Source organism: Pelophylax lessonae (assembly GCF_965119305.1).
Source record: "Pelophylax lessonae genome assembly, chromosome: 2".
Lineage (NCBI taxonomy): Eukaryota > Metazoa > Chordata > Amphibia > Anura > Ranidae > Pelophylax > Pelophylax lessonae.
The window spans coordinates 72,419,664-72,447,008 of NC_138769.1; the positions used below are offsets into that span (position 1 = coordinate 72,419,664).

General features: G+C 38.5%; 1 protein-coding gene across 5 annotated transcripts in view; it reads left to right on the top strand.

Annotated features, from left to right (window-relative positions):
* Positions 1-27,345, top strand: part of ROBO1 (roundabout guidance receptor 1) — a gene marked incomplete at its 5' end in the record, with an annotated part of 1,547,889 nt that overhangs the window by 1,382,901 nt on the left and 137,643 nt on the right. For all 5 annotated transcript variants that reach the window (XM_082246143.1, XM_082246142.1, XM_082246140.1 and 2 more), the window contains 4 exons: positions 1,726-1,846; positions 7,979-8,117; positions 8,682-8,809; positions 24,636-24,760. In XM_082246143.1, coding sequence (XP_082102269.1) covers positions 1,726-1,846; positions 7,979-8,117; positions 8,682-8,809; positions 24,636-24,760 — 513 coding nt within the window. The remainder of the gene's footprint in view (positions 1-1,725; positions 1,847-7,978; positions 8,118-8,681; positions 8,810-24,635; positions 24,761-27,345) is intronic.

Here is a 27,345-nt window from a genome sequence, read left to right on the forward strand (position 1 = left end):
CTCCTTTCTTCTGATAAAACTGTGCTGATTAAACAGGAACTTGACTGTACACATAAAATATGCTGGTAACCTTGGCTCTCTTTCTCATCATATTTTATTAATATACTAAATCCCTTATTACTCTCAAGAGTGTGCTGTCTATCAATACAGACAATACTTGCTACTTTTCTATTTTCCCATATGTTTTTCTGCATTCACGCTTGCTTCATTTCCAATCTAAGTCTTGTCCGAAAAAGAAACTAGGATTTCATCCAGAGGGTTTTGTTATCTTCTGTGTGTACGTTTTAGTGGTGTCCATGTTTGAAGGGCTGTACTAGCATCACATCTAATCATTTGAAATGGTGAAGAAAATACCATTCAGCAAATCTCAAGAGGCTTCACTAGTCTTATATCTGAAACCTCATACCTTTTTTATACCTTAGCACTTAATCCTTTTGTAATCATCTGAGATGTCATCTTTGTATTTAATGCTTGTGAAAAGAATTATTCCACTGTTTCATAATGAGAGTACCATGAATAGGACTTACATCTACAATTACCTCCAAGTTGAATAGGTGCCACGCATCACTTTTAGGCTTCATATGGAGTCGTATCTTATCCAAGTCACCTAATAGATTCCATAAGTGCAGACATAGTAGATGTTAATGTATAACATGGTTCCCTGTTGGTTTTGAAAAGGCACAGTATTAATCTTCTGATTTAAGGGAAGGTTTCCAGAAGGGAAAATAAGAAATTTTATATTTTCTCTGGTTTTCTCATGGGACAGACATTAGCAATTACACATTTTGTAAAAAGTGATGAGCAGATTAGTTTGAAAGTCAAGCAGATCAGGAAATGTCACATTTTGTAACTCTCCTAAGTAAAGAAAGATATGTTCAGCTCACCAATAATTATAAAATTCATGTGAAACAACTGCCTATGATCCTAATTTGTGTAATTTTCCACAGATTAGACAGATCTCAATATCAAATATTTAGGCAATGATTACAGTGTCCAAAGCCATTTTAATAGAGGGATCAAAAGGGTTAAAACCTTAGACATTTACTTTCCTATTAGTCCAGGTTATGATTGTTTTCAGGATTGAAAGTAAAGAAATGTAGAATTTTGAATTAACACTAGGTCAGGGAGGGAAACTCTTCTAATGGAGTCAGTGGTTTTTGTGACAAATGTCTTAGAGGATTTCCCTTACTTTGGAGATATTTCATCTAACTTCCGGTTGTGTCTACAGGAAAGAAAGTGAAGGGAAATTCACCCAATAGGACACAAATGGCGATTAAAAAAAAAAAAAAAAAAAAAAAACATACAAAATGGAACATTTTTTGTAGATTTACTTTGGATGATAAATTGCCAACTCTCCTCATCCAGTTACTACTATTCATTAACATTGCAACTGCTGGTGGACTTTGGTATTGCAGCATAATACAAGAACCACTAAAATTAATTAGACAGACTCCATTCCGCCAGCCTAGTAATTCATTGGGTGGACCTTAGTTATACAAGAAACAGAGATACTGGTGGGCCCTGGTTGACAGGCTCTAGCAGTTCCCCTGTCCTTATAAGTTCTTTTTTAAAATGAAATTCAAATATGATCTTAAGTAAGCACTCTATATAAGAGTGTTAATATGAACTAATGAGAAAATAATATCTGATTGGTTGTGTTCCTATTGAGCATGCTGTTCATGGTTTTCTTGTAAGTAATAAACATATTGTAATATTTATTTTTAGGTACGAGGAGGAAAACTTATGATCACTTACACAAGAAAATCTGATGCAGGAAAATATGTTTGTGTTGGTACCAATATGGTGGGAGAAAGAGATAGTGAAGTAGCAGAACTTACAGTTCTGGGTAAGTTAACATATATGTTATGTTATGCAATTCCCTTTCCTTATTGAAAATAGATGTCCTCAGCCAAGAAGCAAATATTAAGAATCAGGGTGCTCATTCTAAAATTAAGAAGCAGTATAATAAATCATGCATTGTAGTCATTAAAAAATGCTATATATGCACACTCTTGGATTTTTAATGTGGCAGCTTAAAAAGTCCTGTTTGCTGCATCTTTGTCCTGGCTTACAGCATTATGTGCCTTCCCTAAAGGCTGTCAAAGATGTCTCTAATTTTTTCTGAAATCAGAACTGTATGTGGTACTGTCGGCACCACCTGGCTCAACAAAAGTTGATTTTTCAAAAGACTTTTGTCAAAGGAGCTGGGTGCAAATCTGTTGGCCATACAGTGACCACGGGAGTCACTTTGGTTGGAGGGCCCGTGAAACCCAGCTTACCTTAGAGAGGTTGTAAAATCCCTGTCTCTGTCAGTGGTGTATCAGAAAGGCCAGCTGCCTCTTCTCTCAGGGAGGTTGAAGCTACTTTTGGTGTTGGGCAGAGCTCAATGATGTTTGGCCCTGATGCCTGCTCTTCTGTTGGATGCTCACCAGGTTGTTCTTCCTCAGCAGAAAAGTCTATTAAAAACCCAGTCTCTGGAATTGCTGACAGTCCAGGGCATGGGCCGATGGCCCTTGGGCCCAGTGCCAACACTTTGGCAGCTGATTTATCATGGATAACAACCTTCGATGAAAAGTCAATTAAATCCATGCTTTCTGTGATCCGTGGCTGGGGAATAAAGATGGCTTCCTCTTCTCTCGAGCCCTTAAACTGCAGCTGGGAAAACAAGTTAGCTGCTCCATCTCCATGCCTTTATCCTGCTGCTGGACCAAAGTATCCTTCCATCCAGGCTCGTCCTGTGAAGAAACAGGTTTGTCCAGGTCAGTCAGCACTTGCTGCATCTGCCACAAGAGCTCTGCTTCAATAGCTGCAGGTGCAGGTGAGCAAAGCCCAATGTTACCCGGCTGCATTGTTGACTCTTCAGCCATGATTTCTGGACTGATTTCTGTTCATCAGGGCTACAAGAATATACATAAAACATAGTCACAATGATGAAACATTATGTCTAGATAAGCATTGCTTTTTTCTTGCTACCTGTACCCCATTAGGGAGATTTCCTCTCTCTATTTGTCCTGTTTACCTCTAATACTAAAAGTGAAAGAGAATCCAAAATGTTGGGTTATCCCTAGAACAGGAATAGAGAGTAAATAGAGGGTAAATCTTCCAAAGAGGACACTAGTTCTGGTGACCCTGGTGACAACCAGAGATTTCCTCACTTTGGAAGGATTACCTTATACTTGCTTTTATTAGCTCTGGGACTAAAGGGGTAAATCTCCCCAATAGGGCACAAAAAACTGACAAGGGTTATAGCCCTCCCTTATGCTATCCAAAATAAAATAAAATAAAAATTGTTGCCTTCATTTCCACTTTATATAGGGTGATGTACGCTAATTGATTGCTGACTAGCAATATGTAAGGAGGAAGGGCCAGAAAGAGGTGAACAGTGGGAGCCTACACATTTTCATGAAGAATTTGGCTTAAATTCGTTTTTTTTTATATATATCGTGTGATATTGGGCCCCCTTTCTTTTTTTTTTTATTTCAAAGAGTATGCATCATAACAAACAAACACATGACAAATCACATCTGTTAAGGTCAAAAGCCATCATGGACAACATAAGGCCAAGTGCAAACAAACATTTCAAGAATAATAGATGGCAAACAGCGTATATACAGTATAAAAAGAAAGTGACTACCATGTTTCCCCGAAAATAAGACCGGGTCTTATATTAATTCTGGCTACAAAAAACACACTAGGGCTTATTTTCAGGGAATGTCTTATTTATTTATGGTATGTAAAAAGACGATCTTAAAGGTATCATAACCCTAAAATAAATAAATATCCTGATCCTTTAAAGCATGGTAGACAGCACGGTGCTTGTGTTGTGCCATTTAGCCCTCTTTATGTTCTAAAAAACCTGGAATAAAATAATAAAAAAAAGTTCTCTCCCCCTCTCTCGCTGTCAGCTCAGGAGTCAGCATTATGACATTTTGTAATCCCAAAAATAAACCTTGAATAAAGGCATTGTAAAAATATGTAATTGATTTAGTAAAAAGATTATGTAATGTGCAGTGTGTCTCCTTTTGTAACTTTATTGTGGAAAATACCTTATTTACAGCGCTGCTGGGCACTCACGTGACCCTCCGGAGCTCTACTTTCCCTCTCCGAATACTTCAGAAGGAGGGGCTGAGATCAAGGATTTTACTAGGGCTTATTTTTGGGGTAGGGCTTATATTGCAGCTATGCCTGAAAATCGTGCTAGGTCTTATTTTCGGGTTAGGGCTTATTTTCAGGGAAACAGGGTATATAGGTGAAATATGTGGTCATATACAATAGTATGATGCTACCCAGCTTTTTCCAGCTTTTCGATACAGAGAGAGAGGGCAAGCATAGGGTGTCTGAGGTACCCCGGAACAGAGGGAAATAGGAACCGAAATGTCCACTGGCTTTTTTGCATTGTCGGCAACTTCCCCTACTGCTTATCTTGTTACATCGCTAAAGTCAAATGGAGATGGTGGGTAATTAGTCCCCAGAAATCCTACCACTTAAATCCCTAATGATTATAAAACATTGGTTGGATCCAGCCCATCAGGACCTACTCAGAGAATCAAACATCAGTTTTGGATTCACTAACCTGTTAACTGCGATATTCATGATTTTTATTTATTTTTTTGCATTTTGAACATTTTCACCCACAGACTTATAGCTTCAAAGGTTGATGATTTCTAACATAAACTGCAGATAAACTCAAACTATCAACAGTAGATAAACACGGCATTAGCCTTTTTTACAAGAAATCTCGCTTTAATCTGATTGGTTTATGCTGCATTATAGCACCACAAAAAGAAAAAGTCCCACGGGATGAAATGCTTTTGTTGAAACAGGTGCTGTTTGTTATTTTTGGCTGTAATAAATGAGAGAGAACATTTTAGTGATTGCCTGTCATTATAATTATATCTTGTGAAGAAGAGTATTAAAGAGTACTAATCCTGGAAAGAAAGTAATCATCATTTTTTACATTCTCTTCGTGGTGAGAATAAATGCAGATAGCTAGGATTGCAATTATACTGCATATTTAAAAATAAATGGGAGCGGAGATACTGCTTTTCTGATTTGTTGGTGTTCCCTGATATCGGAATTTATCAGAAATAGCAGGCAAGGTTTACAGATAATACAGCTAATGTAGGCAGCTGTTTAGCAAAAGGGATGAATTTTGGTTTTGGCTGGTTTGTTGGTTTCATACTATCACTCACTATAACTGAGCCTGTTTCAGTGTTTCATTTCCCATGTGTGTAGAAGAGTAGGCAGCTCAAGGAAGACATTTTTTTCCCCTTTGTTTATGAGAATAATGTAGGAGAGTCCTCTCACTGATCATCAGGTTATCGATTACATATCAGCAGTAAATCGGTATTGCCGGTCTGTGGGTTATTTTAACCACTTGCCAACCGCCCCATAGTAAGAATACGACATTACTTTAACGTTAAATACCACTGCCATAACCCCGGTATTTTTTTTTAGTAGGGTTGATTCTCTGTCGAATAAAAGTGGTCTCGTAGGTGGAGTCTATTCGCTTTTAGAAGTGGCGGGAGGGGTACCTGCTTTTTCCAGGGCTTACCTAACGGATTCGTGAAGCCCAGGAATGTTTCAATGCAGCCGTTAGCTGGGTATGGAGACAAACGAGGCTAAGATGGCGGCCACTTGTTTCTATACCCTTGGAGGACCGGAGCGACATCTGACGTCACTTCGGTTCATGGCCCATAGTAAATATATATATATTTTTTTTAAAAGAAAAAGTTAAAAAAATATTTTTTTTCTTTTTTTTTTAAAGGAAAATGAGAGATTTGAGGTCTCCTTGACCCAAGATCTCTCAATAAAGAGGAACTGTCATCCTTATTTCTGTTACAAGGGTTGTTTACATTCCTTGTAAAAGGAATACAAGTGATCAAACAAATAAAAAATAAATAAAGGGACAGTGTAAAAATAAAAAGTAAAATAAATAGTTAAAAAAAAAAAGTAAAATGTCCCATGCCTCTGTGCTGGCATGCAGAAGTGAATGCATAAGTAAGTCGCGCAAGCATATGTAAACAGTGTTCAAACCACATATGTGAGGTTTTGCCACGAACGTTAAAGCGAGAGCAATAATTCTAGTGCACGACCTCCACTGTAACTCTAAACAGGTAACATGTAATCATTTTTAAAGCATCGCATATGGAAATTTTTAGGTACCGTAGTTTGTCACCATTCCACGAGCGTGCACAGTTTTAAAGCATGACATGTTAGGTATTTATTTACTGAGCCTAACATCATCTTTTGCATTGGTCAAAAAAATTGGGGTAAATATTGTGTTTTGTGTTTTTTTAATTCATTAAAGTGTATTTTTTTAAAGAAAAAAAGACCACTGTGACATAAAATATCAAATGTTTTTAATAGCAGTTCTGTCATTTTTCAGGTTGCCAGTAAAAAATGTGCTCCATCATTAAATTTCCCATGTTTTGTCAGTAACAAATGCCGCAGGAGGTTGGCAACCCTGATCTGTGTGGTGCTTGCAGGGCCACCCACAACTCAAGTGTTGGCCGATTCAACAGGAATTGGTTAGAATTTGAGTTGTCTATGGCCTGTTTAAAGAGTTACTTCACTTTTGTTGAGAAAAAACATTCCTTCTGGATAAGCAATGTGCATCGCAAGGATTTTTAAGAAACTTTGTTTCAGATTCTTACCTTTTGTTATTCTGAAGATATAGCTGTTTGATGGTTTGTATCCATGTGCTGAGTGAAACTTTATGGGAGTGGTTTTATAATTAGCAACCAGCTGCTTCAGCTGCAGGGCTCTAAAGTGGAAATTGGCAAGGCCTGCATGCCTTTAGATGTGATTTTCCTTTGGGATTATCTCACCAAAAATTAAATTTTTGTTGCAGGGGATGCCAAAAATCTGATTTGCATCTTAGTTCAGACTTCTGTGAAAATCAGAGAACCAATCACTCAAGCAAAAAAAGGCCTTTAAGGTTGCCCCTGCACTTAAAAGGTTGTTTGATGGGGCTGTCAGGCAAAATATACTGTAGACCATTGCACAAAAAGCTTGCAGTTCTTTGCTGGGGAGAAGGGCTAGGAGAAGGACATTTTATATGGTAGCTCATGTGCCAGCTTATTGGTGGGAGAAAATAATGATCAGGAAAGGTTTCTAACTTGTTTAGTCAATCTTATCCTCCACAGAATGGTCAGATAAAGCTGTTTGAAAATGCCACAGAGATAGAAACTGAATATGCCCATACATGTATACACTGATTTATTTATTTTATATGCATAACAAACTGTACATTGCAAAATTATACTATTAGGACTCTGTTTACGATTCTGGAATTCCCCTTTAATACATCGTTTTAGTTTTTAATAAAGTGAGCTCTAGAAAAGGCAGGCTGGAACAACTGCAGAACAGGTGGCTCTCCTGTAGCCGAAATCAAATATCAAGCTCAGTATCCTAATTCAATGTCAGAGCTCTGACTCCTGAGAATTAATTAGATAAAGATAACACATGACCTGAACTTTAGGAGGCTGCCCCTGGAACAAACCGTGGGATAATAGATGCCCATCAGTAGATGTCCTCTCTAATTACATATTTTCCATGGAAATAAGAATAGATATACTTCAAAAATGCAAGTGCAGCTAATTAAATACTACTATCTAAAGCTGGTGATGGCAGTAGGGCATTGATGCAATAAAGACTTTACACTCTGGGAAAATAATCCAGCAAATCATCTGTCCCCTGAGATTGGTTGGCCAAAGTCATAGACATAACAGTCATTGTCCAATGTCACCAAAATTGGCACCAGATTGGTTCTTTTAGAGCTTAATGAAAACTGTAGCCTGTGTAAATACCAAATGGCCCTAACCATGTATGGTACATCCAGTGCCTAATCTGGAGTGAAAGCTTTTGGAAATATACATTCTTTAAATGATCACTGACCCAACATCAGCTATTTGTTTTTTTATGGGATAAAATAATGGTTCCTATTTAACATGCATGAATTTTTGCTGCTTTGTAGAAAGACCATCTTTTGAGAAAAGACCAAGTAACATGGCGGTCACTGTAGATGATAGCGTTGAGTTTGAGTGTGAAGCGCGTGGCGATCCTGTTCCTACTGTTCGGTGGAGAAAAGATGATGGGGATCTACCAAAAGCAAGGTAAAAGTCGAACATGATATTGAAGTATCCATTGTGCACTTTGGCATAAATGTCTGTATAGCTGTCTACATTCATCCACAAAGGCCTATAAAACATTTAGATCAGGGATCCTCAAACTACGGCTCTCCAGCTGTTGTGGATCTACACATCCCATGAGGCATTGTAAAACTCTGACATTCCCAGATATGACTAGGCATGATGGGAATTGTAGTTCCTGAAAAACTGGAGGGCCATAGTTTGAAGACCCCTGATGTAGATAAACACCACATCCCACTTTGTATATATCATATCTCCCAACTGTCTTTGATTTCGAGCGAATGTCCCTGATTGGTTATAAATTCCCTCTGTCCCTCTTTCCTCCTCATGTGTTGAACATTTTTCATTGGATAGAAAGCATATTTACAGCATGAGCCAATGGATGCAAGTACATAAGAGATATTAAATGTAGCAATGATGTAAAGTTTCAATATTCTTTTCTTTTCAAAAGCTGCCAAAATAATGTAAAACATTGAAAGGTTAAAGTCAGTTGCTATCCAACAAATATCACCTCTATGTTTTTTGCAGGTATGAAATTCGGGATGATCATACTCTTAGAATTCGCAAGGTAACAGCATCAGATATGGGATCATACACTTGTATAGCTGAAAACATGGTCGGCAAGACAGAAGCTTCAGCTGTATTAACAGTTCAAGGTATGTTTGCTAACGTATGTATGTGTAGCATAAGAAACATTTCACAGTGCAATATTACAAAGCAGACGTGTTTTTTTTTTTTTTCACGTTAGCTGTGAATATCTTGAGATGCCATTACATACATATATTTTGGCTGTTTTCTATTGTTTAAGGGTTTTAGGAGTCAAAATGTATCTTTGTAAAGTTATTCATTGGCAAATGTATTGTATTTTTCTTTTTGTATTACATTTGTGCTCCTATTAGGGCACATATACATCAGCAGCTATACCAAAGGAACAGTCGGTGGTGAAAGATTCAAGTGCATTGCATTGTTTACTTTTTTTTTTTTTAAACTTTGTTGAAATATTACAAGTGACTTTTCACACTTGTATTGTATAGTGTTGAGGTTTAATTTTTACACACAGTTGCGTTTTAACGCAGCAGAAGAAAAAATAACATATTTAATGTGAGCACATACTGTATGTTTGTAGCAATAAGCAAAGAAGCTGTAATGTTAAGGGATACATTTAGATAAGGCCTGGTTCACACTACTGCAATGCAATTTTGATCCAAATTCATGTGTGGCTATATAGCGCAACTTGAAGTAATTTTAAAGTGACTTTGATGTGACTTTTGTCTCTGTGTTGAGGGTGCAAGGATGCGCCTGGTAGGAGAGTTTAAAAAGAAAACACTGAAATTGATTCCAAAATCGCACAAGAGTCAGATAAAATTGCATGTAGATATGATTTCTGTGAGTTTACATTAAAATCTATGAGGCCAAACTTGCACTGGAGTCGGGCCAAAATAGTGTTGGAACCTTTTCCAAAAACGCTCCATGCTGAGTCGCATTGAATATAATGTGATTTCCCCTGTCATGTGATTCTGTACAACTCAAGTCACATCTGAAATCGCACTAGTGTGAGCCAGGCTCAAAGTTTTAAAAAGATGTGAAAGCCTTACATGTTCTTAACACGCAGTAAATGATCTTTAAAACAAGTCATAACTGACCTCTGTAGCTGCATGCTCTGTGGATTAATTCATCCTCAAACATCTCAATAGAGACACTGTGCTATGTTTAATCTATTTAGCTTCTAATGGCAGCAGTTGTATGTTTACTTTAGAAGGCTAGCAGGCTACCAGTTCAATGCTGCGGGGGGAAAATAAGGGGAAAGGGGCTGAATTTTCAGTGTTTCTCTTGTAAAAGTCACATAAACCAGGAGGCACATTGCTTTATTTAGAAAAAAAGTAGGTGGGGGGGGGCTAGGGCTGCATCATTAGGAGTCATGGTGGCCATGCCAGGAAGAGCCTGTCAGCCTCCCGGTGAAGTCTCACAAGACTATGGCAGCTTGGGGCTGGGAGGCATGCAGAATACAAGAAGATCTCAGCAGGAAAACGCAAGATCTTATGGGTGGGTGAGTATCAGAAATGTGCCACCCAGTAAGCAGAAGGGAAGGGGGGATTAGGCAGCCTTAAATCCTCTTTAAGGGTGAATTTATCCACATTGCCTGCAGCTACAGAGATCAGTGAAGGCTTTAAAGTTTTTTACTGCTTCTTTAAAATAAGCAAATAATTAAATGCTTATAGTCTGGGCACATGTGCGTTTCAACAGCATTACACATCTACATAAATATGGAGCATGATCTCTGCTTATACTGTGCAGCCATAATGCTGCAAAAAAAGTACCCAAGTAAAATGAAACATATTGTGATTCTCCTACTCCTTTACAGTATTTGCAAAAATACATTATTTTCCTATTAACCATATTTTCCTATTGCCTTTAGTTTAGTTTAGTCTTCCTGAGTTGCCAAACACTTCTAAACACCGCAAACACAACACATCCATCTGAAACTCTTTCTTATGAAGGCACCTCTCTGTTTTTTCACTCGAGCCTCTGTTTGGCTGTGACCTCAGTATCCCTCAGCTGAAAGGTTAGGTGCCACCCTTAAAGTGTTACTAAACCCAGGAGCCTGCATTCACTATATCTGGTCTCCCACAGTACACAGAACATGGACTTGCAATTATTTTAGTAAATATAAACTGCTAAATATCTTTTCTCATCAGCAGTATATAGCAGCCTTGTGACTTCTATCAGTGTCCGGCCGAGTACTGGGTAAAGCTTGTAGGAGGAGTTTTACTTCTCTTCTGACTGTCCCATGAGGCTGCATGACCTCTGACCCTCTGTCTGGATAGTGCTGATTGGCCCTGTGCTCATCACATGCACCCTTCCTAAAAAAAAAAACATCAAACTGAACACCTGCAGAGTTCCCCCAAGGCTCTGTGCTATCAGCAGATGGATTGGGTACAGTGGAAGAAGGGGAGGATCAGAGAAAACAGAATTAAACAGCATTTTTACACAATGCACATGATTAACCCCTTAGATTCTACAGTGAGTATAACAAGCATGCTTTAATGCATACACAGACTGATTTTACTATTGTGGGTTTAGTAACACTTTAAGGTTCAAAACATAGTAACAAAACAATCTGTATTAACTTTTTTTTGCTATAGTGCTAGCTAATATAGAATGTCTTTTAAGTTATCTAGAGATCTAAAAAACTCCTGTAAAAAAATAATTCAGTGTGAAGGTCTGTTTGACCTATGTAAGAGGAGATTGACTTTGGCTGTCCTTACCAGCGTTAGTACAGCCTTGCTACCCATTGATTAATGTAGAAAGTTTGGAGTTATATTACTGGCATTATATTCCTATTTTATAGTTGCTAAAGCATGGGGGTAGCATTAATTACATCGGAAATGGGGCCACGGTCCAGGTGAGATCATCAAAGTCCCTGTGAACTTTAGGCCAGTAGATACAGGCTTCAAATATGGAACCTGACACACAGAGTGCCTGCTGATACTTGGTGCAGATAAGGTGTATTGAACTGAATGGCTCAGTAAACCCAAATGTACAGCAAAGTGTTCTTTAATGCATACTGTGGTTGATGACCCTGCAAATCTTTCATCAGTATCACTCCTCTTCTCTGCTTAGTGGTCCCTGCTGGGGCCAACTGTGTCTGGATCTGTTTTCCTATCTAGGACTTGCATATACATATTTTAACGTTACAGTCCTGCAGATACATTGGTGTAAAGTTAGTAGAAGAAGCTTAAGTATAATAATTGAAAGTCTCTTCTATTGTAGTTGAGATACAGCAATGTTACTTTGCTATTCAGACTTCCTTGCTGGTCTGCAAAGATTTAATGTCATGATTAATGAATACACACCTGAAGATCTTCCAGAAGAATTCTGGAAGCTGGGATTATTGGAGTTCACATAATGTTCTCTTTTTAAGCCCCACACAGTAAATATGGATAATAACCTTTCTGTGGGAAGAAGACATCTGTGTATTTGCAGGGAGTAGATTATTTGTCCTAGACTTCCGACTGTAATCTATAGGTTTGCTTCAAAGGAGGTTAAGAGCAGTCTATCTTTGAGGTTTAGTGTTTAGTGGGATTTAAACTTTCATCACTTGAACAGTGTTTACTTTTCATATTGATTCCCCATGATAAAAGAGCCATGAAAAGAAGTACACTCTTGACCTGGATGTACGCGGCCTTCACATGTCGCTGCTACCAGTGATCTCTCCTTTCATTCCGCTGGAGTTTTAGAAGCAAACACGCTGTAAACTGTAAACTGTAAACTGTATCTTCTTTCTATAGATAGATATACTGTACTGTACAGTGTATAATGCTTTGCCAGATTGCATAGTATAAGTGTAGATAGCATAGAAGTTAGAATATTATAATAGCAGTGACCTGTTTTTAAACCCTTTATTATTTCTCAGCTATTTATTTACACCAATTATTGACTTATGAGGGCAGCTAGACTTGCACACATATATGCACAATGTTAACAGGCGCTTGATCACATATCGAACCAAAAGTCCATGGAGTTAAAAGTCATTAATGGCACAGGGGGAGAAAAAGTCCACCACGTAGGGCAGCCATCCAGAAACCAAAAGCCAGGGGTTCCACAGGGCTAAAAAAAGACAGACAGAGGCGCCTCTAAGTGTAGACTTTATGCAACAGGTTTAATCAATAAAATTATGCACTCACGTTAGTAAGCATATATTCATGCCCATAAAACAGGGTCTCAGTGTGGAGAAGTGTACATCATCCGGTCATGGACATCCGTCCTGCTGGAGCCGAAATCCTTTCGCCGTGGCCAGCTTGTACGGCAAGGTTAGAATCAGGAAGTAGGCTTGGTGTATTTGCTTGACAGCAAGGCTTGGTGGATAGTCAAACCTGGATGATGTCATCTGCATGCAACGCGTTTCCGAGTGTGCTTGCTGCCTGGGGGAGGGCAGCCGCGCTCCTTCTTCATGGCAAGATACTTTTATTCATTACACCTGTTGCATAAAGTCTACACTTAGAGGCGCCTCTGTCTGTCTTTGTTTTAGACTTGCACACATGATGCAAACCTCCTCAGGTACCAGAACTGGGGCCATGGTTTTTATGCATTAGAACGTCCAATCCTTACAGCTGAGCATAGGCTTCCAGGGCAGTTATTCACAAGCAGTAAAAAAGAGATCAGAAGAGGTTTTCACCCTATATGATCAACTACTTCCTAAAATAAGAGAGGGGGTGTCAGGACCCTCCTATAGACAAGATTGTCACCTATTGCAGCTCAGAATGGCTGAATTAGGTCACTGTTATCTCAGAAGTATCAGAGTTGAAGATCATCACTGGTGCATAGTGGTGGTTCATGGTTGCATAGTGGAATAATCTAGAATTTACCTATGTAGCAGAATCCTACAGTAAATGTTCCCAGTTTGGAAACTAAATGAAGGGGATATAAGAATTGTGGGCATTTTAAGGATTTTGAAGTCAGCTTTCAAGTCGTCTTAAGCCCCCCTCCCCAAAACAGCAAAGTTTGTGTGAGGCCTGCCTAATTTTGCCTTTGATGTCCTTCCAAAAGTAAAATATACCGTATGTGGAATACTTACAGTTGCTGATGTCTTTTATTTTTTACTCGTGCTCAGATTTTAGTTTCTTTTCTTTTTTTTTAACTTGATATACATGTATGTGTCATCATTTTACACAGTTATAAAGGGTAGACTTCTACGAACTTTATTTTTCTAGGATTTTCAAGTTTTAAAAAGCAGATCTTTAGTTAAATGTTAACAAACAGCAATGTTAAGAGTCCCTTTGGGATAAATCAATAATAAATGAAAGGCTGAAAGACCTAATTATGAGAAGTGCTGCTCCTGACTTGATGTAGCACTGTTCACCAAAAGTCTAAGGGCTCTTTCACGCCACAGTGCATAAGAAAATGCATGCTTTCTTTTTTTACCTATTTTACTCTACATTTTACTGTGCTTTAAACTGAATTCTTCAAATGCTTTTAAGTGTGTTTTTGTAGAGTTTTTCCACTATTTCCTCATATATCACTTCCTAACACATTACAAGTTTTAGTGCCCTGAGCTGAAAAAAAATGAAACATGTCTACATTTCTCCCCAGTGCGCACCATCACAATGCTTTGGTGAGAACTTAGACAGTAGTAGTAATTGTGGTGTCCATGCATTAAGCTTGCATTGATCAATGCACTAGATGTGAGTGAGTGAGCCCAAGGGGACTGGTCATGTGATCTCTGGTGAAGAAAAGGGTTAGTGTTCACCAAAGTTCATATACATAATTTTTGGTCATGTCAAAGGAACTAGATTGCACCTGGAGCCACATTTACTCTAGTAGGGTAATAGTTCAACCTTCCTTTACTTATCCACCCTAGCATGACTGTTGGCATAACCTTATGCTAGTGTTTGAGTAAAGGTCTACTTTAAGCCCAGTCTTGTGGCAAGCTCCATCTTCTTTGATTTTTGAGGCCTTATAGTCACCTTATATCAGAGATGATATTGTGGACACAACTTATATCTAAAGCTTAAAAAGTGGTAGGAGATTAACCTCACACTGATGTGTGAAGAGTATAGCAGAATGATATAAGACCTTAGCCAATGTATGGATCAACCACATCAGTGAGGCAAAAAATGCTGGTGTCTCAACATAATCACAGCTCTCTGATAAAAATATGAAAAATGCGTATACTGTGCATGCAGGAAAGTTTTTCTAAAAATTAAATGTGAAATCCCTGCCTCACAGCCGTGTGAAATTCACATTTTTCCCTCATCGCTGCATGTTTTTATGTAATGAACAGCTGGGAAACAGATACACAGTTTATTATGTGAAACACAATGTTTTAAGAGTTTTTTTGTCCTTGGGAAGTCTGCTTTAATTTGTCCTTTTTGGCTTTCTTTCTCCAGTGCTTTAAATATTTTACAGTTTTTCATTAGACATTTGTCAGAATTGTCTCCGATGTGTATTATTCACAAGATGGTTGAATGACTTTCCTTTATGCTGTAGCAGTATGAAAGGTCAACAGCCAAAAACATTATTCATATGTAAAATAATATTACATTGCCAGCTGACTGCTGTTATTTTATCATAAGTGCACTTTCCGATGTGTTGACATACCAGGTTACATTGATAGCCATAGAACAAACCCTGCTCTGTTATTCTGTCTTGTTATTGGTGGTTAGCAAAGTTTCCTTTTAGTTTGTGCATTACTTCCATTACTAGTGTAGGAAGCAGAAAAGGCCTGAAATTGTATGGCTCTCAGGGCAATTGAGGGGCTCGTGGCACCACAGCTACAAATGTAGCCAGCCAAAATGGTGCAGTAGCTGTATATATGTGGGTAGTCTTGTTGCTTGCTAGTGAAATAATATCTTATGTGGACTATTGAATCTATTAATCTGCTATAAACAGTAGGTGCTTAATGACACCACTGTAATGTCTGAAAGTGTGCAGTGCTGAAGTAGGCACCACAGCCCTTCTGCTCCACCTCTTGTATCCAAAAAATAGCTATATTACAATGGTAATCCTCACTTGTTCTGCTTGCCAGTCCTCCATGAAAGAACAAATGAACACCACCAAAGAATTTACCTTTTTTGGACCCTCTAAGCGGCCGGAGTACCTATAATGAACGTGGCTCTCAATATTATGGTTGTGATTAAATGAGTCTGGGTTCATTAGGAGCATCACTTAAAGTTAAGCCTCGTACACACGCACCGATTGTTGGCCGACCGATCGGCCGTCTTTTGTCCAGTGTTGTTGTGTTGGTTGAAATGTGCTCTAGACTGCACACAAATTTTGTCGGCCAACAACAACTAACTGCAGAAGTGATGTCATGTTCTGGTCTACTTTTCGTGTGTTTTTTCTTCTCTGAGCATGCCCAGTCTTGATCATCACATTTTTGTCGGCCGAAATCTGTACTGACTGAGGAACAATCGGCCATTCTGCTGATGGCCAACAAAAATTTTATAGCATGCACACCAGATTTTGTTCGGCCGAAAAGTCGCAGTCGGTAGTCGGAAGCATCATACTAACAAGCCGACAATCGGCCGATTGGACATTGGCCGAAAATTTACGGCCAACAATCGGTGCGTTTGTACGGGGCTTTAGAGTGCACCCAAAACCTTTTTTTCTAGTTGAGGGTAGAGAAGGAAATATTAAAACCTTTGTCAGGTTTTTATTTCTCTCTGTATCTGTCTTGGGGAGATTTGCTCTCACGTTTTGTCTTGGTGAACATTTTCATGGGGATAGAGAAGGAGGGTAAATCTAAAATGTTATCATTGTCACTGAAACAGGAGGAGGGGAAATCTTCCAGTGTGGATGCTTGTTCTATAGACAGCTAAGACCACATTCCCCCACACCCTAGCGAGGTTTTTTCTCACTCCCTGTTGTATATGAAAGTCAGGCTGAACCGATCCAGGAGGTACACAATTATCAAAAAAAAAACTAGATTTTTTTCCTCTTTTACACTCTTTCTAAAAATAGAAAAAACATTTTGTCTGGAATTCCACTTTAAGGTATTCTTGTGTTAAAAGTTATGCCATGTGGCCATCAGGATGATGGGTTAAAAAAAAGGGGTGAAGACTTGGGTTGCAGTAGGAATAAATATGGCCTGTGCCCAATTTATACCCTTGTATGCAGCAGGAGGCTTTCCAGGACTGTTAACATTTTACTGACGTTTCTTGAAGGTTAAACCCCTTACACACGGCATCATCCGATCAGATCTGTCTATCAGTTTTCCAGGCAGACCTGATTGGATGGTCCGTTCAGCCTTATAGACAGGCGAGTGAAAAATGAATTTATGTCTGTGAGTGGATCTTCTGCTTGAGGCCTTGACTGGTAATCATTTATCATATAGTACATAAAGCCATGATGACAAACAATGGCAAACATTTGTGAAAACTAGTGAAAAGAAGATCATGATGCTACTCACGGCAACCATTTAAATGCTTCCTATTTATTTCCCCACCACTAAAAATTAAAAAGGTTTTGGTCATTATGAAGCACATGTATTCATTTTGCTTTATTTTTAACAGATTCATTACACTGGGAAAAAAAAAAACTGTGTGCTCTATTGCCATATAATTAAATGTTTGTAACAGTTATGCCATTATTTTGTTGATTATTTTCCTATTTATTTTTTTTATTTATTTTTTTTATTACATGTGTTCTTTATTTTTTATTTAATCATCAACTCTACATGCATGCTACTTGTTTTGTTTTTCATTTTGTTTTTTTATTTATGATTTTACATTTTTTTCTTTTATGTTCCTTTTTATTTTTTAGTTCTGTTTGGTAAGTTGGAATTTTATTACTCTTCGTTTTTCATTCATCACATTATTATGACTGAAACAGCCTCCAGCTCCACCTCATCAATGTTCTCCATTTTCCAACAACCAATCAAATGCTGGTAATTTTGAGAAGGTAAAATAAGGTAATACACCAATGACATTGCTGGTTTATAGGCTGTGCCAAACCTTCTGACTAACCCATATATATATATATATATATATATATATATATATATATATATATATATATATATATGTATTTATACATATTATATATATATATATATATATATATATATATATAAAAAATATATATATATATATACCCTCCTAATTTTCCCATTAGATGTCAAATGACCCATATGTTTGCATAGTTATTACTGGACAGAGCATGTCTACTTTCCAGTATAAGAAATTCATGAAGCTCATACTTACAGTATAAATGTTAATGATTATTTTTACATAAACTAAATTGTCGTTTAAGTTTATTAAAATGTAATTTCAGAATTCTGAAAAATGCAAACTAAAAAAGCTATATAGTATAAGCCTAATTTTAACTCAGACAGTAGTCCTTGCATGGACAAAGTACTTTGAAAAAAAAAATAATAATAATAACTTCAGTGGAAATATGGGAGATACCTTTGCGGACTAATGAGTCACTGGCCCAGAGTAAGGCCTCTTGCACATGGGAGTAAATAATGCAGAGTTTTTTTACTGATCTGAAATGAAATGCAATGTTGTCTATGGGACATTGCCTACAGCTAAGTAAAGATCAGTAATACAGCGTTGAATATTGAGTTACAGTATTTTACTCGCATGCGCGTGTTTACTGGTTTATAAGAACCCTTGCATACAGGTGTCATAATTTACCGATGTTTACTCAGGATCTTGTGATCCCTTTGTGCAAGGGGCCCAAGTCTACAACTTCCATTAAAATAATACCTGGTGATCTTGCCATGAAGATCCTTTTTTGGGGACTTCCTATTATGGGTTGACAACTGTCTTCCAGCTGTACTTGGGCATTATCACATGCACACCTGGTGCCAGCACACATTGTACAGGCATGGTTTATTATTGTCAATATTACAAAGTTGGTAAGGTTGAATAAAGACACCAGTCCAGCCAGTTCAACAAGTGTGGGTGTGTTTAAATAGTCCACAGCAATAATGTATAACCAATGATGGAGCATGGTCATGTAGACCATGGGTGTCCAACCTTTTGGCTTCTCTGGGCCACATTGAGTGTAGAGAAATTTTCTCGGGCCGCATATAAAATATATACTATAGTTAAGGTATATAAGTAATAAAATGCTGCCGCGCCCTTCCCATGCCGCCGCACCCCCCCCCCCCCCCCGCACTAATTTAACACAACTAGAGGATGATGGAATGAAATGAAATCAGTATATAGAGGTTTACTTCTTCTGAGAGATATTAAAGAAACACTCTAACCACCATAACCACTTCAGTGATTTGAAGTGGTCATGGTGGTAAGAGTCAAAAACACTGCACATGCTCGCCTCCCCCTCCCCCCCCCCCTCCAAGGCAGCCTCTGCCTACTGTTAGTTGGAAGCCGCTGTGGCCATGCCCATGACCTGACCTCCTTCCTTCCCAGCAAAAAAAAAAAAAAAAAAAATTGGCAGGGGGCAGTGGGCCGCATTGCCTGGGGTTCTGGGCCGCATGTGGCCCCCGGGCCACAGGTTGGACATGCCTGATGTAGACCTTACCAGGTCCAGGCTATAACATTTTATTTTTTGTTTTTGTTTGTGGCCACAGTATGTTTTAGCTGGACCAGGGAAAAAATATGCTCCCAAAATGCAATGGGAGCTTCATCTGGTCTACTATTTAACCTTAACAGTGAATGGAGGAGTCTGAACAGTCATTTACCAAGGGAGATTCTCATGCACTGGAATGTAGATTAGTTACTTCTGCAAGTAGTTACATTTTAACCTCTGGTAATATTTTTGTTTTGGATAGTGCTGTCTGCAGCTTTTCATTTAAAACACCAATCTGATTTTTAATGAGTCCACAATATATGTAATAGTCTTAGTGGCACTTGAACACAACCGTAAATTCCGCGCTGAATGCAAATATGTATTCTAGCCTGAAGAATTCCTTGGTGCCTCCAGTTGTACATATTTTGCTTTGCTGAGGGAAAGTTAAATAGCATAGAGGCATATGATTCCACATGGGTGGGCATCAAAGCTGATTTTACAGTAAAATTTACTTTGGGATTTAAAACAGCCATAATGGCTGTGACTAAGTTCTTCTGGCTGATTCCTTGTTCCACTGTGCTGCTAATTTTCCATGACTATATACTGTGTGTGTGTGTGAATCTTTTTCCCCTTCCATGTAATCTCTCATCTTAAACTGTCACTTCTTACTGGGCTGCTGCTAAGGAGGTAATACTTCTCTCCTATAAGCTGTTTGCATTTAAGTGAACCACAAAAACCTAACCCAAACACAATTCAGCAAAAGAAAGCAAACTTGCTTGGAGTTAAAACCCCTCTGGCTGTTTATGGGATCCCATACTTCGAACAGGCAAAAAAAAATACATTAAAGAAAAAAAAAAAATGTTTAGGATCTACGCGTGACCACTTCTATCTATCATGTTAGGGGTCAGAGGTACGCTGAGCATAGTCACAGCACATCTCCCATTAATTTGTATTAATCTTAAACTCAACCAAAACTGAAAGCAGCGCCCACATTGCAAAGATTAACTGCTCAATTAGTCAGGGGGGGTGTTTAAAAAATGGCAGCCCACGCTCCCCCATGGTCCGGCAATGGACTGTCCCTGGGCGTCCTCCATGGGCAATGATTGGCCTTGATGAGGTCAGAACCTTATAGAAGATGCTACAGGGACCAGTCTAGCAGAGGATCAGGTAAGTAAATCTATTTTCCTGTGCCCTTTAGACGTAGCTAAATAATAAACCCTTGCAATGCGGGCACAGCCTCACTGCAAGGGCATCTTTTCAAGTTTCCTGGAGTTCAGCTTGAGAATGGCACAGATAGCAAATTAGTCTGGTTGACAACACAATTATTCATTTTGTTTGGTCAAAGTCCAACTCCAGCTAAAGGTTTGATTAAGATAGAATAGAGGAGGGTTACAACTTCTGGCAATTTTTAATTGCTAATGTGAAAAAAATGGTGCACTTTTCCTTTAAATTTCAAAAGTAAATGTCTGATTCATAAATAAGTATAATCACACAATCAATCAAATCTATGTACATACAAAGTGCTCAGTGCTTATGGAAAATTCCCCTTCAAAATGCTTGAGTGCTCAAAAGTGCTCCTTATATTGAAAGAGTGGCCTCTTACCAGATATTATGGATCTCAAAGGACTGAGATCAAACAAGCATACACTCCATCTCCACAATAGGCTATTTCAAGAAAAAGGCACTCCTGGTGTGGCACTATCATTGGTGGATTGGACACAAACACCCCTTGGATATCCACATGGGATAAGCCTCACAACGTAAAACAGTTTTGATGAGCTTTATTAAAAATGTAAGTTGCACTTACAAAAAGGCAATAAATCACAGACAGTTTTTGAAAGAAGCAAGCTGGCCGCGGTGTCATCCAACTCACTGACACGTGATGACGTCACACGCAAACTTTGCCAAATGTGTGTCCTCTGGGGATGGCAGTCTAAAAATAAATAAATAAAATTGTTTATTTATTTTGTGATTTTACCCATTCATGAATTAGTCATTTACTTTTGAGATTTAAAGAAACAGCGCACCATTTTTTTCACATTATTCATCAGTTCAGTATTCAGGATATTTGAGTTGCAGCAGTTCACATTATTTGTGTTGGTCGAGCACAAGATCTTATTTTCCCTAATTTTTAATTGCTATCTGTATCTTTGATAGTGAGATTCATTCTCACCTCCTGTGTAGGATGGATGTTCGACAGAAGATGAAGTAAGGAAAAAGCTGCTCAATGGGGACATCAATAGCAAATAAAATATTTTTTTTAAAGTTAAGTAAGTAAGGGACAGAACCTCTATCAGATTTTTATTGATTTTAATATGGTACATCTAACACAAAAGAGCATCTAGGTGGGAGGCAGACTCCTCCATTAGGGAATACAACTAAGGCGCACGCCCTACACAACACAGAAATTGTTAATATCCATTTGCTGATATGTTGGTCAATACAAAAGATGTTGAATGGACATTCAGAGTGCTGTAGGCAATTGCAGAATCATAGCTTTACTGATCGCTGTGCCCAAAGAGAAAAGTATGGACCAGAAAGGCGAAATACAGAGTAAGGTAGAGGGGGAATGAGGTGGAAGAAAAGGCAGGGAGAATCCTGCTACATCAGAATGAGCCCTCAACTCTGTTCAATCAAATCAAAGGATTGGAGATAAGCAAGGTTAACAAATTCACATTAAATAAATCGGCTCTATGTTGCAACAAATTTCAGATAATGGTCATGTAAGTGAGCAGTTAGTTCACCCGTTCTCATAATATTATTTAGCTTAGCGTCCCATTCCCTATTATAAGAAAGAGTGGTCCACTGCCTAAGGATCATTGCTCTGCCACCAGAAAAGAGAAAATGGAGAAGACTCTTTCTCTGTCAGATCATTATTGATATTCCTGTGTCCTCATTAAGAAAATTCTCGTTTACTTCCTGTCCAGTCAAAACAGGAAGTAAGTGAAAATGTCCCAAGTGAGGACCCATACAGCAGTAAAAAACAGACAGAGGTTGTAACATGTTTTTGTTTTAGCAGGAATCTGGCTTTAAAGTATTATAAAGAGTCATGCAAATCAATCAAATCAATTGTTTGCTCCTAGAAAAGAGAGAGCAGAGAAGTCCCTTTCTCTTTCAGGTTTTTATTGATGTCTGTGTCTTTACTAGGGAAATTTCCTTTCACTTCCTGTCCAGTCGATGGATGTCAAAACAGGAAGTTAATGAAAATTTCCCCAGTGAAGACCCACACTGAAGCAAAAACGTGCGAGTTCTAACTATAGCCCATGCTGTTCAAACATAAAAAATGTTTTAGTTTTTCATCAGAATTTAGCTTAAAGTATTATATAAAGACCTGCAGATCATTCACAGAAATAGGTCAGAAATGGTTACTATTATATTTTTTTTATGGATGCAGAAAGCGTGTCTCTCTTTTTTTGAAAAGAGTAGAAATTTGCTGAAACTTTGCGTATTTCATCTCCAGGTGCAGCTGTAGATTTCCATAAACATATAACATATGGTTCCCAACACATCCTGTTTACTCTTAGATGAAGTGACCATACAAACTGTATAAACCAGCATAAGAGGAACAAGCTGGTAGAGCTGCTTGAGCTGACAATACAACTTTGTTCATTCTGTTCTCAAGCTCCAAGTTCCGTCCTAGAATCATTCTCACCAGATGTGTTGTCAGGCATTTTCCTGTACTTTCCAACAACATGGACATCAGAAAATATGGTATTTGAGTTTGTTTTATCCAATGCGTGGTGCTTTATACTGCACTTTGAGTGCGCTGACTTGCAATTTGTCATTCAATCAGCTTAACTGTAGTTTTCCAAAAAAAGCATCAATGCAACTCAAGGTGTGACTGTGTTCTCATGTGAACAAGTCCTTAAGAGCCAGTTCACATTAGCGCGACTTGTCAGGCGACTTGTCAGCCTGACAAGTCGCGCTCCCTCGCGGTCCATTGACCGCTACAGGACCGGTTCTAATAGGAGCGACACAAGTCGCTCCGACTTAGAAAAAGGGTCCTGTACTATTTCGGGGCGACCTCGGAGCGACTTGCATAGACTTCCATTATGTGAAGTCCCTGCAAGTCGCTCCGAAGTCGTGGTGCAATGTAATGCACAAGTCACCCCCGAAGTAGTAAGGAGTCGTGTCGCGCTAATGTGAATCGGCTCTAAAGGTAATCCTATTACAGAGACCTCTGTATTTATAAAACAATCCTATAGGTATCCTACGCAAATTGCTGTCAAATTTCTGTCTTTAGCTATATATATATATATATATATATATATATATATATATATATATATATATATATATATATATATAGGTTTATTTGTATTGTGTTTATTCCTCTAGTATAGGGATATGCAAACTGTGGCCCTCCAGATGTTGCAGAACTACAAGTCCCATGAGGCATAGCAAGACTCTGACAGCCACAGGCACCCAGAGGCTGAGGTGCCATGACACCCAGAGGCTGAGATATGATGGGACTTGTAGTTTTGCAACAGCTGGAGGGCCACAGGTTACATATCCCTGCTCTAGTATATAGTGTCTGCCTAGGGAAATCCTTTTTCAGCCAAGTAAAGCAGATATGAGACTTGTCCTGTTGGCCACTTTTGCTTTTGGCACTCTAGAAGTTAAAAGAGCTGCTATTGTCAAAGCCAAAGTGCAATAATTCTTTTTAAACAGAGCATATGACCAACTTAAAAAATTGCAGGTAATAGCACATACAAATCAAGTATTTTATATGCTTACTTCCATATTTTTTTCATAAACCATTTGTGATTGACTTGCAATGCAACTTGCCAGCAAATCTGACTACATAAGAAGAGTCAGTTCCTTAGCAGAGCCCCCTTCTCTCCTTACACACGTCATAGCTCCCTCCTCTTTTGAAATTGTCTACTTACTCTTTGTGATCTTACTCTTTGTGCTGGGCAAGCTCCTTTACCCCTCCTTTCAGGAGCAAAGGAGAATACTATGTGTAGTCCAAGTGACAGCTCTGAGTTTGCAGGGGCTGCTGACATCACATCCAAGATGGTGGCTCACAGCAGATTTAAGACTTTTGAATGTCTATCCAAGGGAGGCTTTAACAGGTAAATAACATACCTAAAATATGTTAAAAGCAATGTTATGAAAACATGTTTAAATTAATGGTCTGGTGACCCAGTCTCTTTAAATTAGTTGATAAGGTGCACACGTAATCATCTACAGAATACCTGTCCACACTATGCCAAACAGAAACTTTCTATTTAAATAAATGGCATTCTGTGCAAATTTCCTTACCTTGAGCAGCCAAAATGAACTGAGAGATGCCTTCTAGTATAGCTAAGATTTTCAGAAATCTTCAGGGAGAGTCAGATTCTTTATGAACTGATAGTTGACAGAGAATCAGCTTGTCAGTCCATGGAGATATTAGGTTACAATAAATCCCAGATTCCAACAGATGAGGAAGGAGAGGCCCATTCTGTCTCAGACTGGATAATGATAATATTTTGAGAGTTTAATTGTATTGTCTTTTTTTAGAACCTCCAAATTTCGTGGTAAAGCCGCGTGATCATGTTGCGGCTTTGGGACGTACGGTCACATTCCAGTGCGAGGCAACAGGAAATCCACAGCCAGCCATCTTTTGGCAGAAGGAGGGTAGCCAGGTACTGTACTGTCTATTTTTATTTTCCCTAGCCAGTTTAAATGTAAACTCATTTAACGATATGCAGCTAATAAATGCATGAAGGGATGCACGGATTCTCTGTCGGTGAGCCATCAAGCATGTTCATTCAGTGCTGCAAGTGAAAGGCTGACACAGAGTAGCAATTTGCTAAATTTGAATATCAAGATGGCTTCCATCGAACTAAGATATCTGCATACATCATTACCAGCAGCAGATCAATTTATGATCTGACAGGTACAATTTATTGTTCATTCAACGTGTGTTATTCTGAGATAAACAAGGGCTTGATTACATCAGTTAAAGGTCATCCATTTATCATACTGCTTCCAACTGGGTTTCATTACATCAGTGGGTTTCATACAGTTTCCTGCTAATAGTTTGTCTTTCAAAGTAGAGTAAAGCTTATACAACAGAAAAAATAGGCGCGATAGAGGTAATGCAATATTTATTCTACAAAAGGTGATTTGTGATAAATAATTTTAGGAATGTATACATTGGTTAACTCCTCAAAATCTTTGTGTTTTGTTCAGCTTATAATTATTTTGGACCCACTAAATCGGTGGTAAGCTGTGATTTTAAAAAAAACAAACCGGTACCCATGTTGGCTCATGTCATAATGTGCTAGTATGCACTGCATACTAGTTCATTATGACAGACTTCCCTAAATACCGTATCCCTCCAGTGGCGCTCTGTCACCATAGACTGGGATTCCATTTCACCCATTCTTTTTTCCATTTTTTTGGGTGAAAGGTAATACCCCTTGGTAGGTATACTTCTGCTGGCCAGCCTCCCTTCAACCTGTAAAGAATTTACAAACACTCGGAAATACCACATCAAGACAGGTATGGTATTTCAATCTGTATTCAAAGGGATTCTGGTCAGGACAGCTTATATACAGTTAATAAAGGGGATGTGACATTATTTTCCCTGACCAACTAAAAATATAAATATAATATTTACGCACAACGGACATAACATATACATAGTAGGAAACAGATGTATACATAACAGGAAAGCAAACTCAGGAAAGAAACATCTCAGAATAGCAAAATACTGTGTGACCAAAAAATATTCTCACAACTCAGAAACAATGGGAGGAAATTTACAGCCTCAGCAGCAAAAATGTCTACGTTACAACAGAGAGATTTTCAGTAAAATTAAAAAATCAAAGCATAACTCCAATAATTGAATTAATCATGACTCTATACTATTTATATAAAACATAATTCCAACATTCGGCACCAGCCGTTTGAATGGCTGAGCCGCAGTGACGTCACTCCCGCACATGCGCATTGAAGTCACAGCCATGGCACAGCTCTCTCATTGGATGCCATGCTGTCCATTGAGAGCACAGTGTGCATTTGGGGTGACATCATCAGCTGCTGCACATGTAAATGTCTCCTAAATGGTGCTCATTTAAGAGATATTTACTGTACCTATAGGTAAGTCTTATTATAGTTTTGCCTGTAGGTACAAGAAAAAAAGCAAAGTTTACGTCCACTTTAAAGTGCAACTGTAGGCAGGCACATTGGGGTTGATTTACTAAAGGCAAATTTCAATGTGCACTACAAGTGCACTTGGAAGTGCAGTCGCTGTAGATCTGAGGGGAAGATCTGAAATGAGGGGAAGCTCTGTGGATTTCTATCATCCAATCATGTGCAAGCAAAAATGCTGTTTTTATTTTCCTTGCATGTCCCCCCTCAGATCTACAGCGACTTCACTTCCAAGTACACTTGTAGTGCAGAGTGCCTTTGCCTTTAGTAAATAAACCCCATTGTCTGCTTTCAGGGCCAGCCACCTGCTCCTGTTTGCCTGTCATACTGACACCCAGCAACAAATGCCTCATTCAGGCTGCACAAGCCATAGCACCTGTGTAAATGAGCCCATTTTACTTGAATTTTTATGTCAGTAGCTGGTTTTGCTCCATCTGCCAGCAAGGCCTTAGTAGTCTGCCAACCTACTTATTCCTAATGTAAGTATACTGGCTATAGTTGGTGGTGCTGATCAAGAGACAAATTTCCAACAGGCTGGTTGTACGCCAGGCAGTCGATAGATTGGCTGATGTACAAGTATCCTGCCTATAAATGGATTGAAATGTGTCCGGTCCCTGATGAACCATCCGTCTGAGTCACTCTATATAGCCTGTGAAAGCAGCATCACATTGTATAATCTCAGGGTCAGATTAGGTGGAAAATTTGGCCATAAAACCAGTAGTAATACAATGAACTAAAAAATAGACAGATGTGCATTAATCATAGCTCCCAACTGTCCCTGATTTTGAGGAACTGTCCCTGATTTGGAACAAAGTCCTTCTGTCCCTCTTTCCTCATTATTTTTCCATCATTTTGGTCTGATCTATTTGGTTGTATATAAAATGCACTTTGTGTCTTTCAAAAAGTGTTTCCCAGTGCTAAACTTTTCATCCAATTTCTAATCTGCTGTATTTGTAAATGGTAACAGTCAGTATAACGGAATAGTGGTGGTAAAAAAAACACTTGTGGGTTTAACTAATCTTTTTTTTTTTTTTTTGTATAATTCTCCTTTAACCTTCTTAGCGGTATTCCC